The sequence below is a fragment of the Silene latifolia genome, chromosome 5, assembly GCF_048544455.1.
Source record: "Silene latifolia isolate original U9 population chromosome 5, ASM4854445v1, whole genome shotgun sequence".
Taxonomy (NCBI): domain Eukaryota; kingdom Viridiplantae; phylum Streptophyta; class Magnoliopsida; order Caryophyllales; family Caryophyllaceae; genus Silene; species Silene latifolia.
Window position 1 is genome coordinate 33,352,199 of NC_133530.1, and position 14,604 is coordinate 33,366,802.

Here is a 14,604-nt window from a genome sequence, read left to right on the forward strand (position 1 = left end):
GGTGATCAAATGTTCCATGTTGATTGTATTCTCTAGATCAACTCGTAATGTTATTTAGAGTCATGTACGTGTATAATCTCGATATTAAGGGGATTTGCGTCATAAGAGACGACATGTCCAAGGAATGGTCAGAATATCATCAACTACAAAATTGTTAAAACCACCATAAATTGTTCGAGTGAGTGCAGTTATCCGATGCTTGGGGTAAGGGACAAAACATGCGCGAATTGCGTGAACATATAGATTTGAGCATCAAATTGGATTCATATGTTAAATGACAAATTGGATTCATATGTAAGACCAACTCTTCAAAAAAAAACTACTTGAGGTGCATCGCATTGCTGGTAAATGTCGTCTTAGTAAACGTTTGTAAATCACGACCTTCAAAGTGATGTCTAGAGCAATCTTACACTTGTCTATCTAGTATAATGGCAATTAGGGCCATATCAAACCAAAAAAACAGCAAGCATTTAGAGCGTGTCATAGTTCACTAGAATTTCTTGCAAAAAGCAGTGAGCCAATTATAACTGCAATTAGCAGAATAAAAGCAGCAAATATGCCTTTAATGTTCCCAGAAGTTACTGAATTGTTGGCATCACCCTTTACAGCCTCAACTCTGCTCTTCCTTTTGTTAACGGCATCATCAGACGCTCGATACAAAGGCGTTGTCGCATCCCAAAAGGATCTAGCAGTCAGATTTGGAAGTTCCTTTTCTGGTTCCATAAAAGAATCATCTGTGGGAGTATCAATGGACAGCAACTCCACAAAGTGATCTCTAACAGCCTGAAACAAAGAATTTGTTAAAGGTAAACAAAGAGTGATCAAATGTACAACACCGTCAAAAATACGTGTGTACACTGTAAAGCCTTGCACCAGAAATGTTAATAACGTAGACCTAAACAAAAGACTAAGAAAAGACTAAGACTCAGATTCACTCTCTGACACACTCCAACAGTCCACTATATCACGTCAACAACATGCGTAGTCCAAAAGAGTATGTCCACTTCCCTCTTGTAGAACATCCTACACATTAATTTCCTCTTCAAGTTTGAGGTTTTTTAATGGGTGACTCATCAATTGAATACTTGGACGAAGGAATATAAATTTAAGTTCCAAGCCATGCAAATGACTGAAAAGATAATTTTGTGTCAATTAAATGGATGCCAAACCTCAAATGTTTCACTTGGTAGTAGATAGTCACAAACAAATGAGCCAGTAAGCCACGGAATGAAGACTCTCCGAGGAAATGGCAGAACAATTTCCTTTCTGCAATCGTCAATATCAGACAAGCAGTAAGAAAACTGAGAAATAATAAGCTGATCTTCTAAAATATCAGTACTTCTCACGGATTCACGATTATCAGACAAATGCAAAAAAAAAAAAAAAAAGGAGTACAAAATCATCGGATTCCAGGACTTGGTATTAGGCGGCACAGTTATAAGACCATCCAAAATAAAGGAAGTGATAACCTGTCATGTAAAGATGATTATACCTCAAAGGTTTTAAGATCATCTGGTAGACAGATTTTCCATCGGGCATTTCACTATTTGTTTCAGATTCATCTCTACAAGCTGCTGGCATTTCCCTCTCAGCCTCTTCAGCTATTATATCCAATCTAGTTCTCAAGCTCCTGGTAATATCTTCCTACAAAACAAAGACAACATTGTTATAGCCAGACATGCTAAGGTAGGACAAGTGCTTGCAAAGTTATCAGGCAGACAACTGGTACTTTTCTCTTCTATCTGTCTTTCTTCACCAGCCAGGTGATTTCTGGTCTAACATCAAATCACGGGACCACTTACGACATTCATTGGCAGATCTAGATTATGGACATAGGATGACATCAAAAAAAAAGGTTTTTTATTCTTTTTTCTTTTTCTACCTAGTTTTTGTTATATACTCCATACAAACTTATAGTGCATAATTTTTGTATAAAAAATAGCTTTAAACTTTCAACATGAATCTAGAGGCAAAATTCTAGGGTGCTGCACAAATAACCATCCAGAGGCTTTGACTTAGAGGTATCCCAGATAGAAAAACTCCAGGTACACTATGACATGGCATAAACTTCTTTCTGAATCAAGGTATAAGGACATCTGTGGTCGCCGGATGGTGTCACTAAACACGGAGAATGAAACAGACAGCACCATAAGTGACAATTTAGTTACACAAGTAATTTGGAATACCTTTATATCAGCCACAACTTGTGAAACTGGTTCTTTTGGGCTCAAATATGAGTACGAACAAACGGTGCCACAGAAGACTAGAACACCAACAACTTCCTTTCGGTTGCTAGCTTCGCATGCAAAAAAGGGGAACGTGTAAGAGTTATGCAGGAAATAATAATTAATGTGCAGATGAGGATAATAAGACCACCTTCCAGAGAGCCATGTTTCATAAATGGTACCAGCAGCTCAACTTCGTGCAATTTATCAGATGTACAAGGCAGATCTTCAGTTACAGTAACCTATAAATACACAGAATAATGAGGAACTTATCAGTTATCACACTTCACAAACGTCAAACTTTTAGAAAAAGGAAGCATCAAATACATGAACATGGCACGTGCCAGCCACGTGGCAAGCTTATAAAAGAGCTACAACAACAATACTGTGGTGGCGTCACACCTACACATAATAATGGAAGTTTTTTCCAGAAATTTTCACTACAGGGTGTTATACAAATACAACTAGTAATATTGTAATGGCAGAATCTCCTTATATATGGAAGTTATGTAACATTTCGGGCAATTTTGTACCATGGTCTGACTATATTTTAAAAACGTCAATAATCAGACATCGACAACATTGATGTCACTTAAATGTATTCGAGAGCCTCCTACCAGATCTCCATCAACCATTGCTATTGCATCTTTTAGCTCCTTTGCATGAATCGAGATGGTATCTCGTAAGATATCGTTCACTGTCCTAGTGCCTGAAAAATCTTCAGAAAAAACTGGCAACCTAGTAAATCATATACACAACAGTCAAGATACCAATAAACATTGTAGAACCTAAAACACCCAAACTTTAAAGCTTATAGACTAAAACAACATTAAAAGATCATAGTAACAAGACCTAGTACGGTAAAAATGAGTATTAAAAATTCTTTTTCCAATGGAAAAACCTACATAACAGTAATATGCGAGAAAGTGGTAAGCGACCCCCCCTAACTTTGTCTCATTGTGAAATCAAATCAAAGGGTCTTAATTTTAACAGTACTTAAATCGTCAATTACCAATTTCGTGCATTTATTATGACGTCATAAAATGAAAGATATAAATCACATTATTTACAAAAATAACATCTAGAATATAGTCATACAACAACAACATCAGAGCCTTAATCCCAAAATAATTTGGGGTCGGCTGACATGAAACATCCTTTGGAACCATCCATGGGTGAACGCACACCTCAATGCGAAAAAATAAAAAACAAAAAGTGAAAAACAAAAGGGGAGTGAAACATAATACAAAAGCCAGGTAAACTTATAGGTTTTAAAATCAAAATCCGAATTTCTTTTATAAAAACTTAGAATTTAAATCGAGAATAAAGATTAAAACGATTTTGAAAACCGAAGTAAAACTTAAGGGTCCGGAAAAACCTTAAAAGTGAACATTCTGAAGTTAAATTATGGGTGCCAATGGAAGTGGTGGGAAAATAATGCTCACAAAAGAAAAAGAAAAATCATGAGAACAATTTTGATTGTGCTGCGTAAACCTACACCACAACATAACCCCACAATAGATAAAGTCTCACTAGTACCGGTATAAAGAGAACTTGACATCCCTCATTCACAACAAATACCAACCCAAGAATCAAGTACTCTCTCACAAAAGGGGGTCTTAGGTGGAGTAGTGGCTACATCTCTCAACCACAACACTAACTCAGAATCCCTTTTACACAGGATACCCATAAAAATGAATTTATTTTAGAATAATCTAGAGGTATAGCCCATATAGGTACATGTATACACTCAGGGAATTTTCTTTACACATGTATGTCATTAACCTTCTCCAATACAAATGTAAAACCTAGATATGTATCACAAACATGTAACAGACCAGGATAAATGCTTGTATCATATTTCACGTGTGTATAATACACAGCACAAGTCCACTTTTTATTAATTTTATTTCAGCATATCGAAGGAACCAACCAATCTAAAGAGAAGTTTAGGCATGGCACTAGATAGAAATAAAGGTGGTTCACAATGACCTTCCTCAAGACCAAGGTTATTTAGGGAAAAAGAAACAACAAATAACCCTGGACTCTACACACTAAACTATAGATACTGTTTTACGGACTTTTTAAGAAATCACAGCCCTTTATGACTGAAGACCACAAAAGCAAAGAGCAGGGCAGAGCAGTGGTGAATAACATACAGAAAATAATCAAATTTTGATATAATCAATCTTAAGAGGTTTCTGTGGTCTGTGGCACATAATAATCTTCGTTTTAAAAGGAGTGAAGCGCACTGCAGCAACAAGAATCTGTGGCAACGAGGCGAAGGCGTGCACCTCATAGAAACGAGACACAATGTTTATGTAAATAAATTCGTGTTTTTTAGAAAGAAATTTTGAGGCATAAACCCAATAATTATTTTGAATTTTAAGAGCGTAACATGTAAATGAGTAAAAAGTAGGGATAATGTTGCAAAGAGAAGAATAAAATAAAGGAACAGAAGGGGAAAAAAATGGAAATTGCATAGTACTGTACCTCGCTAATTGCCTTATATACAAGGTGCACTTAAGACATGCCAAAGCATTTCAAGTAGTGCCTCAAGCATGCTTTTTCAAACTTATGTAAGAACCAGAGTTAGCTTTCAACGTATAACAACACTTTCTAAAAAGTTTAAAAGCAAAGTATCCTAGTGTGCTGTGTCCATGTAAAAGTTAAGCTAAAATTTACACTTCTCAAAATGAGGAAACTACTGCTTGAAATGTAATCTCAAACTCTTGTACTTGTAAAGCATACTGGCAAAGATAGACTTATATAGCCAAAATAGAAACAAAAATAAACGACTTATATTGGTGATGAAATGCCAATTTTAGGACACTGTACCTCATATCTAATTTGTAAATACACCTAAAAGCTTGGAGTGAATTCAAGACCCTTCCCATTTTGAAATCACAAGGTCGAAGGCTGCTTGATGTTATATTTGAAGACAGTGAGCAACTTCTACATGTCCACCTAGCTCAAAAGACGATAAAATCATTCAGAATAGATTACACTATTACAGAACTAAACAAGTTGACAAAAGTGATGTATATGGCACATACATACAAATATATAGGTTACCTTCTGGGGCTATAGCTTATGTGAAGAAGCAACATCTCATCTGAACCATTTTTAGGTCGAGGAGCAGCATCTGCTACTCCCTTAACAGTCTACAGGCAAATATCTAGTCAGTATTAACTTCATAAGTCAGAAAAGAAAAATAAAGGTTAGGGAGAGTTAAAAAAAATTACAGTCCTCAAATACAGCGACATTTTGAAGATTCACGTTTATGAATATAGTATTTGTAAACAAAGAACAATTGGGAGAATTAATAGCACAACACAAACATGAAAGAGTGGTCATAAGGAGAGGGAAAACCCGCTGCAGCTATAGTGATAGCATATATGGTTTTCTTAAACAGTAGCGTGCAAGAAAATACATAACCTCAAAGCTTAGGCATTATAATTTTTCTCTTTTTGAGTTTATAATGAATTTACGAAGGACAAAGTTAGCAAAAATACAAATGAGGTAAACAGATACACTGAGAACATCTGTAGTATTAAGATTGAAAGGTATTATGGAAGTATGGTACAGAAATACTATGGCTGGCACAAGAATGGAATTCTTCTTGTTTATCAAAGGAGGTTCAGATGGGTTTCATGTTTCACAAGGAGGAATTCACCTGATAGTCTTCTAGTTGAGAGCTACTAGGATTAGTGCCCGGAGCGTGTCCGGGGCTCCGGGCTTCCTATTCTTTCTTTAAGAGCTAATTAACTAATAAGGATGATAGTTTTGCTAACAAATAACACGCTTATCCACTAGGAGTAGCTCCTACAAGGAGACAATTTCTAGTCAGGGGTAAATAAGTTGTAGAATATTGTACAATTATGGGGACATAATTTTAAAGTAACTACCAGGGAGTTACAAGTACTAAAAATATTGTGTACGAAGTATGTTGTAATTACGTACATTGATTCATTTAATCAATTAAAGTGGAGGTTTATTTCTTTACATTAGACCTCGACTGATCATAAGGTGATGAAGATAAGCACAAACGCAAAGGTGATGCAACTAGAACTCGGGTAACTCAGCCACATTCGCGCTTACCAGTTTTAAAAGTCATTGATAGTAATCATAAACTGGGCTCAAAACCAGAATACGACAAAATTGCCCCTACGGGATCTCTTCAAACCAAAAAAAATTGCAGAAAGAAGAGAACCTGGGAAAGAAGCAATGTGGAATTTTTGAAGGCAGCTTCAGGGGCCCACAAATAGACGCCTACCACAGTAATGCCACCCACCATCATTCTTGAAACCTAAAAATATCAATCAATCCGACTCAAATCACCATTCCATGATTAAAGTTAAATATATAAAGAGGAAAAGCGGGGTGACATAACCTCACGAGCATGCTCAGCGACCCAATCCATATCAATGACCAAAGAAGAAGAAGGCGAAGAATTACTAGGATTGGTGTTCTTTTTCTTCTTGTTGTTCGAATCATCCTTGTTAACGAGAAAACAAGTGCGTTGTCCAGTTTCGTTTGATGGAGTGGGAGCCAAGTCGAAGATATAACCTCGGTCCGATTCTCGGCTCAATTTGCCGATCAACAAACCCACCTCCGCCGGTTCACCCGATGTAGAGAGCCTTTGCTCCGCCAATGAAAGCCGCTCTTCTTCTCCCACCACCCCTTTTACCATTTTTTTCTTCTTTTATTTTTCTACTGTTAGTAAGCAGTTCTGATTTCTCTTCCAATAATAAATTGTTCAGATTTCAGCGCCTTACTCTTCTGCGGCTCTTTTAAATTAACCGCTCACTAGTTTATGCCAATAAGAAAAATTAGTATTGGAAAAATTCCGACGCACCCCTAAAACTTTATCATCCAACAATAAGATTTAATGCCACATACGTCATATTATTATTGAGGAAAATATCAGCTGACAAGGAGATAAGTCAAGTAACATAAGAGATTACTCCGACCATAAACTTATTCATGTGAACTTACGGATCATCATACATTAATACATAGCACATTAGCCAACGGCCTAGGAAAATCTATTAATAAATATATCGATGCATTACACAGAACAATGCAACCATGGAAGAAAGAAACAAAAACAATCAAAAACCAGGCGAACAACACTCAATGAGCCACAATCCCGCCATACCCACAGATAAGAGAAATTAATACTCCCTCCTATTCACCGGAAGTGTCCACTTTTATTAAAATATTCCTCACATATATTCAATAAAGTGGACACTTCAAGGGAATAGGAGGAAGTACTATTTAATGGACTCAAAATGTACATTATTAACAAACATTTTGCCCCTTCCACCAGCAGCCCTTGCCACGACCACCAAGACTGCTGCTAGGACATACATCAGGCTTCCAGACCAGCAGCACGCAGCCTGCCAGCTGCAGCAATATTGTTTGGCTGCCTGCTCAACCAGCCCAGCACCACGCCGCGCCATCTGCACACCCATACCAGTCGAGCCACCTCACACCCAACAATCACAGAGAGAATTGAAAACAAAGAACCAAGTGTGAATTACATTGTGATACAACTCCCCTGCGTCCATGAACCAACCTTACTCAGCAGGTGAACCACAACCAAACATGCATAACAAAGACAGAACAAGGACCAAGCACAATCCATGAGACCACGGCTGGCTGCTCATCTCGGCTCCCTGCTCAATACTCACAGAATGACACCCACAACGACGACCAAATAACTCAACAGAACCCCCGGCCCGTAAAAACCAACAGATAAAACTCCTAATTCGACATCAATGCAAAACTCACTCTCTCAAAGACATTAACTCATTATAGTAAGCTAAAATTTAAGAATTCGATCCACAATAATTGCCACGAAAATAAGCATGAAATCAGTGATTAAACCCTAATTAAATCATCATCAAGCTAAATAGCTAATATCAATAACCCAAAACTAAAATTCGAAAATGATCAAACAATGAGGACAATCGATGCACAAAGTTTCAATTACAAACACATAGAATTTCCTAATGAAAACAAAGTCGAAATTGCAACACATACAAGTATAAGGTCCTTGTTGCCTGAAATTCGTCGTCCAAATCACCGATTTCTAAATGCTGTTCTTGAATTAGGTTGATCGCACTTGTGTTGGGAGTGCGTGCGATTTGCCAGGTCTACAGTCAAGGGATTTTGTTTGTAACTTCTTTTGTAATTTTGGACATTTTTACTAGTAGTGTGGAGTTGTTCTCCGAATCGGAAGATCAAACCGATTCGCACAATTACCTCAATTAGCTGTCCATATGCTATTCGGAAATTTACGCGGTACGTATACCTTATATTTGATACGGAGTAGTATCTATAAAATATAATAAAAAGCTATCCTAAAATGACAAATAAATGTTACCTAGACAAAGTCAAGCAGAATCCAAAAAGCCAATTAGATTAAAATTTAATGTGACGTGGCATATTTAAATCTGATGTTGCATATTATTAATGTGACATGGGTTATTAATTTATTATTACATGACATTAATTTAAATCATTTATCTATAAATTAATTTAATTCACTTATATATCTATAATATGAAAGGATATTATCATTATTCTTAAATTAGTTTTGTATATTAAATATATTGTCTTCCAAAATTTATATAACCCTTCAAAAATTACATCAAATTTCATAATTTATAATTAATATTGACATTTTAATTGAAATTTTTATAATAAAACATGTTAATAAAGTTCATAATTTATAATTAAAATTGAAATTTTTGTAATAAATCATGTTAAGGAATTAATTAAACCTCTTCATATTACTAAACACTCACCATTATTAACATTTTCCTATTTAATTCGTTTTTTTAGAACTTTTGTAATAAAACTTGTTAATAAATTAATTAAACATCTTCATATTACTGAACACCCACCAATATTAATATTTTCCTATTTAATTTTTCTTAATTAAACATGGTAATAAATTGATTAAAACTCTTCATAATACTTAACACACACCAAATTAATTAAAAGTTTTTTCCTATTTAATTAATTTTTGTAATATAATATTTTATTAAAACTCCTTATATTACTGAACACCCATAATCTATAAAATCTTATTAAAAGCCTAACCTAAAAACTGTGACATGTCATGTTTAATTGTGGCGTGACAACTTTTAATGTGACATGGCAAAAAAAAGTGACATGGATTACCAATTTAAGAAAATTAACAAAATATAAGGTATAAACACACAAAAAAAAAAATTGTAAACCATTGATCTTCTCTCATAATTTTTGTTATTTATTTTTGTTATTTATTTAATCATTATTTCTTTTATTTAATGAAATGATCTTTTAACTTTCCTTTCATTATTACTATATATACTCTGTATTTATGTACCATATTTTTTATTTTTCTTTCATTCATAAATTTTTGAGAAAATTAGTAATAGAATTTTTTACATATATAACTATTATATTCACCATAAATTTCAATTTTATTTAAAAAAGTAGCACCTAACGTATACATAAAAAAGTATATTAATTGTTTTGTTTTTTATTTTTCTTATGTTTTGTGTTAATTTGTTATTATTTTTTTGTGTTTGTATTAATATTGTAGGAGAATGAATTTCCAACTTTATTCAAAAAATTGGTAGGTAAGCTATAGCTAAAGAACTAAATTAATTATTTTGCTTTTTTTTTGGAATTGTAATCCTACCCATCTATTGTAGATAAGTAATTATTTTGGTTTTTATTTTTATTAAGTTTTGAATTAATTAGAATCTTATTAGTTATTTTTTTTCTGTTTATATTATATTGTAGGAGAATGAATTTTCAGCTTTATTCAAAAAATTGGTAGGTAAAGTATACATAGAGAACTAAATTAATTGTTTTATTTTTTATTTTTATTATGTTTTGAATTAATTAGAAATTTATTAGTTATTTTTTGTGTGTGTTTGTATTAATATTATAGGAGGATGACATACTCACATATCAATAACAATGCACGAGATTGGAAATAATGGCCATGGATCTTCTTTACAGATTTTTACTTGGTTTGGATGACTCTTTCATTTTTGTCGGTTTTTTTTTTGCTACAATGGTGTATTTGAAATATCGAATGGTAGGAAAAATCTTTAATAAGTTGTTGACATGTTGTTGCATTATGTCTTTCACTCTTTCTTACACCTTAGTCTCCTTTGTAACACCTATGTTCTATTTTTATTTTGTCAAACAGGTTACAAATCAAATTGCTTAGCCAAACTGTTAAAGTATGATGCACATATGTCAATTTGATTTTATCATAGTGCTATAATATGCATAATAAATATTATGCATGATTAGTAATTAGTTAGAAATCGATTCTTATTCTCCAATTCATTGTTCCAATTCCAATGCTTTCAAACCTGTAAATCATTTTTTTTTTGCTTTCCATCAAATATAGTATTCTGTAATTCCCTATATTTTTAGGATAAATATTTTTTTTTTGAATGATTTTTTTATATTTTATTTTCTCATGAATTAGGAAAGGCTAATATTTCGTATGAAGTATAATAGTATTGTTTTGATTATAATTTTTGATGAATGACCTAATATGAAGAAGTTATGTTTGGAATCGTATATGCATAAATTTTTATTTATTACGTGATTCCGAGAAATGTGTAATTAGTTTTGTTCAATCATCTTATACTACTAATAATAATTATTAAAGTTCACCTATAAAGTTTTGATCCTTACTTGTCTCTCTTACTTTTCATCTCAAATCTAATCTTATATATACTACGGAGTATATTATTAAAACACAAAATGTGATATTTTAAATATATGTAGCCTTTCTTTTGAATTATTTGGAATAATTGTTAAAGTTACTCATATAAAAGTTCACGACCATTTCTTGCAAGATAAACATAGGGCCGAGTACTTTAAAATGCACCAGAATGACAATAAAACCATTCATATTCTATAATCTTTAAGCCGACCAAAGCAATAGTCAAATAATAAAGAGACAATTGAAGAATCATTAATTAAAGAGGCAATTGAAGAGCCGTTAATTAAAGAGGCAATTGAAGAATCATTAGCCACTCAAAAGAGAAAATTGAGAATCATTGATTTTCTTTCTATAAAATTCATCCAAATACCAATTCATATTGTCTTATTTGATACCAGGTTGTCTAAACCAACATTACCCGTCCTTACAAAAGTCATTTTTTTTTTTGTTCTCTCTGTAATTTAGAGTATTTTATTGGAATTTTGTGTCTTCTTTTTCCTTTTTTTTTGTTCATGTATTTATATTTAATAGTCTTAAATGGAGATGCCAATTCAATTAATTAAATTGATAATTTAATTAATGATGTTATTGTATGAGGTATGTATATGTTAATGCGATCCTAACATGGATGTGGAAATTTGAGTAATTAGCTTGCATACCCAATAAGAAATATTTTTACGAGACTAGTATAATTATCCATTTTGTACGAGTTTTAGGATTTTGACGGGAGTATTATTTAAACTCTATATATGTATGTGTACTTACTATAAGTGAAGTAATAAAATTTGGAGTGTATTAAACTTTTATTTTAAAATACCACTCCCTCAGTCGTGTTCATTTATTTAACTTTCTTTTTTAATTGTTTGTGAGTGGTTTTTTAACTAAAATTAAACAAATGATTGAGAGAGGGGGACTACTCCATGTAAGTTACTTAAATAAATACTTAAACACAGTCAATTATTAATGATCCCGTGATTTTCACGGGCTCCAAAACTAGTTTTGTACTACAAAATATCTAATTTTTTAAATCGGAATATTTTAAAAGTTATAACTCGTGTTTACGGATAAGAAAGTGACGATTGTTTTCAAATCAATCATCTTTCCGAGAACTAATTTATTTATTTTTTTAAAATGTCGTATTTGGATTCTATGGTTATGAGTTTTATACGTCAAAGTTTTTTCTGCCGAACAAACTTTGAGTGATCATATCTCTTGGTTACAAGTTCCAAACTAGACAAACTCTCTTTTAAAATCGTAGTTCTAAAACAGGTGATCGAATTGAAAAAAAAGTCACTTGTTGAGCTCGTTAACACAAGTAATGATCTCTTTAAGTTTTCAGTTCAAATAAGTGGGTATTTTGTGCAAAGTAAATCAAACCTTAGAGGTACCACATGAATTTTCTGTACTCTATTTAGTGTAGTTTACCATCTATTTGTACTCCGTACTTGTTTAGGAGTCGTTTCTATTAGGTTAAAATAACATATTGAATCGTGAATTGAATTCGTGTTCTACACTATTCTTTTAAAAATGGATTTAAATAAGAACAAATTATTAAGATTATGTTATGCTTTCTTTTAGTCAACCTTAAGTTCAAATCAATATTTATATAGTTATTGATACGTGCAATTTATATTGTCTTTTTAGCCTTTTATTGCACACATTTCTGTATCATTTTCATTGCTTTGTATTGCAAAATGCCCCGAATTGGCTACTTTGGTTCGTTTTGTCTCATTTGCAGGAATGGACCTTAAAGTAGTAGAATCGTGCCTTATTCATTCCTCTTAGCATACATTTTGAGGAGATGAAGATTTAGAACAAAATGTCGTACCTCAGGAAACGTGAAGGAGGTCCTTAGAAGCTAACCAAACGAGTCCAAGCTGTTTTCAGTGGTTATTTGCTCGATCGAGAGCTTTTGTACTCGATCGAGTAGATTTGGCAGTTGAAAGTGTTCGATCGAGTCCTTGTTGTACTCGATCGAAGTGAGCTATATTGGAGGTGTTCGATTGAGAGCCCTATTTACTCGATCGAGGAGAATTGCTGAAGAATCACTCGATCGAGAGGAATGAAATGCCTCGATCGAGTGACTAGCTTATTTACTTGGGATTTCTATTCCGTGTTAGGTTTATTTATGTTAATAAACGCTTCCCTATATAAAGGAAGTCGTCATTAGGTTAAAAAACATCTTAAACACATCTTATCATATTACTCTACACTCAATTACTCTCTTAATTACTTGTTGGAATTCTTGCACCTCTCTATTCCTGGGATTTGAACTTTGTAATATTTCCTCTCTCTTTAATCTTAATTTAATTCTTTGCTTGTTCTTAATCATTGTTCTCTTGCTTATTATCCTTGTTCAATTGTTTATGTTTCATCTTTATCGTTTCTTTATTATGTCTCCCTTTAGCATGCTTATTGTTGTTCTTGTTATTAATATCGATAGCATGAGTAGCTAAACCCTCTTATGTTAGGATTAGGGGAGTCATGGTAGAGAATTGATGATGTTGTGAATAGGCTAGACGATTAGTTGTGAGAACGGCTTATAGCAATATTATTTGTAATAAGTTTAGTTGAGTACACGCTTCTAAACCCCTTAATCTGTTAAATTCATTCTTGGGTCAAGATTGGAATGAACAGGACTGTTATGAACAAAGAGACTACCCTAATGAGGACGAAAGTTAAGTTAGTTGTAATCTAGGGTGGATAGCGGACCGGAAGGACCTTTCCCTTACTCTTCTCACAGTAGATCGGTTTTCTAGCTAATTGCTTCAAACTTCTAAAGACCGGTTTACTTCGATCAGTTTATTTCACAACACTCTGTACTTCAAAATTTTGCACTCTCATTTAAGATGTCCTAGGATGTCTCTAACGCCCATACATACCACCTTGCTAACAATGGTACAATAAAAAGTTACGTACCCCCATTTACAATATCCTAGAATCGCCTCTAACACCCATACTCACGAGGCCATTACCTTTCTAACAATTATATCTGACGAACTTGACCTGATCCGACATTTGAACTTGACCCAACCCGAATGTTTACTATTGAAAATTGACTGTTGTTTCTAAATATCTTGATAATAACACCATAATAATAATACATGACCCGAGAATGACATGAGCGCGAATTAACCCAACTCAAACTCTGTTAACCCAAGAATAACCGACTCAAACAAACTCAATCCAACTCAACCCGATTAACTCGTTGACCAGGTCTACTATAACAATGGCATGACAATCCCAAAAAAGCCCTTCAAGAGTGATTTCCTACATCATAACACCCATTTACGATATCGTAGAATCGCCTCTAACACCCATACTCAGAGGGCCATTACCTTTCTAACAATTATACCTGAACTTGACCTAATCCGACACCTGAACTTGACCCAACCCGAATGTTTACTATTGAAAATTCACCATTGTTTCTAAATATCTTGATAATAATAAAGAGACCCAAAATGACATGAACGCGAATTAACCCAACTAAAACTCTGTTAACCTAAAAATAACCGACTCAAAGAGACTCAATTCAACTCAACCCGATTAACCCGTTAACCAGGTCTACTATAACAATGGTATGACAATCCCAAAAAAAGCCCTTCTACATAATTGGGCTAATTACAAGAC

At 33.6% G+C, this 14,604-nt stretch overlaps 1 protein-coding gene across 1 annotated transcript; it reads right to left on the reverse strand.

Moving 5' to 3' along the window:
* Positions 1-310: 310 nt before the first annotated feature.
* On the reverse strand, positions 311-8,519 carry LOC141657211 (uncharacterized). The gene is made up of 11 exons (XM_074464367.1): positions 8,274-8,519; positions 6,619-7,034; positions 6,439-6,534; positions 5,301-5,389; positions 5,064-5,192; positions 2,843-2,963; positions 2,377-2,467; positions 2,187-2,296; positions 1,493-1,644; positions 1,170-1,266; positions 311-783 (listed from the first exon to the last, which is right to left on the reverse strand). Exons 2-11 carry the CDS (start codon positions 6,916-6,918, stop codon positions 481-483), a joined length of 1,488 nt encoding a protein of 495 aa, XP_074320468.1. The 5' UTR covers positions 6,919-7,034; positions 8,274-8,519; the 3' UTR covers positions 311-480.
* Between the last annotated feature and the right edge of the window lie 6,085 nt (positions 8,520-14,604).

What these genes read in the sequence shown, in the direction of transcription:
- LOC141657211 (XM_074464367.1), bottom strand. Translation starts at nt 6,918, where the DNA reads ATGGTAAAAGGGGTGGTGGGAGAAGAAGAGCGGCTTTCATTGGCGGAG. An exon ending in ATTTACAAATTAGATATGAG is followed by an intron (nt 2,964 to 5,063) that starts GTACAGTGTCCT and finishes ATGATTTACTAG; the next exon opens with GTTGCCAGTTTTTTCTGAAG. An exon ending in GAAACATGGCTCTCTGGAAG is followed by an intron (nt 2,297 to 2,376) that starts GTGGTCTTATTA and finishes TTGCATGCGAAG; the next exon opens with CTAGCAACCGAAAGGAAGTT.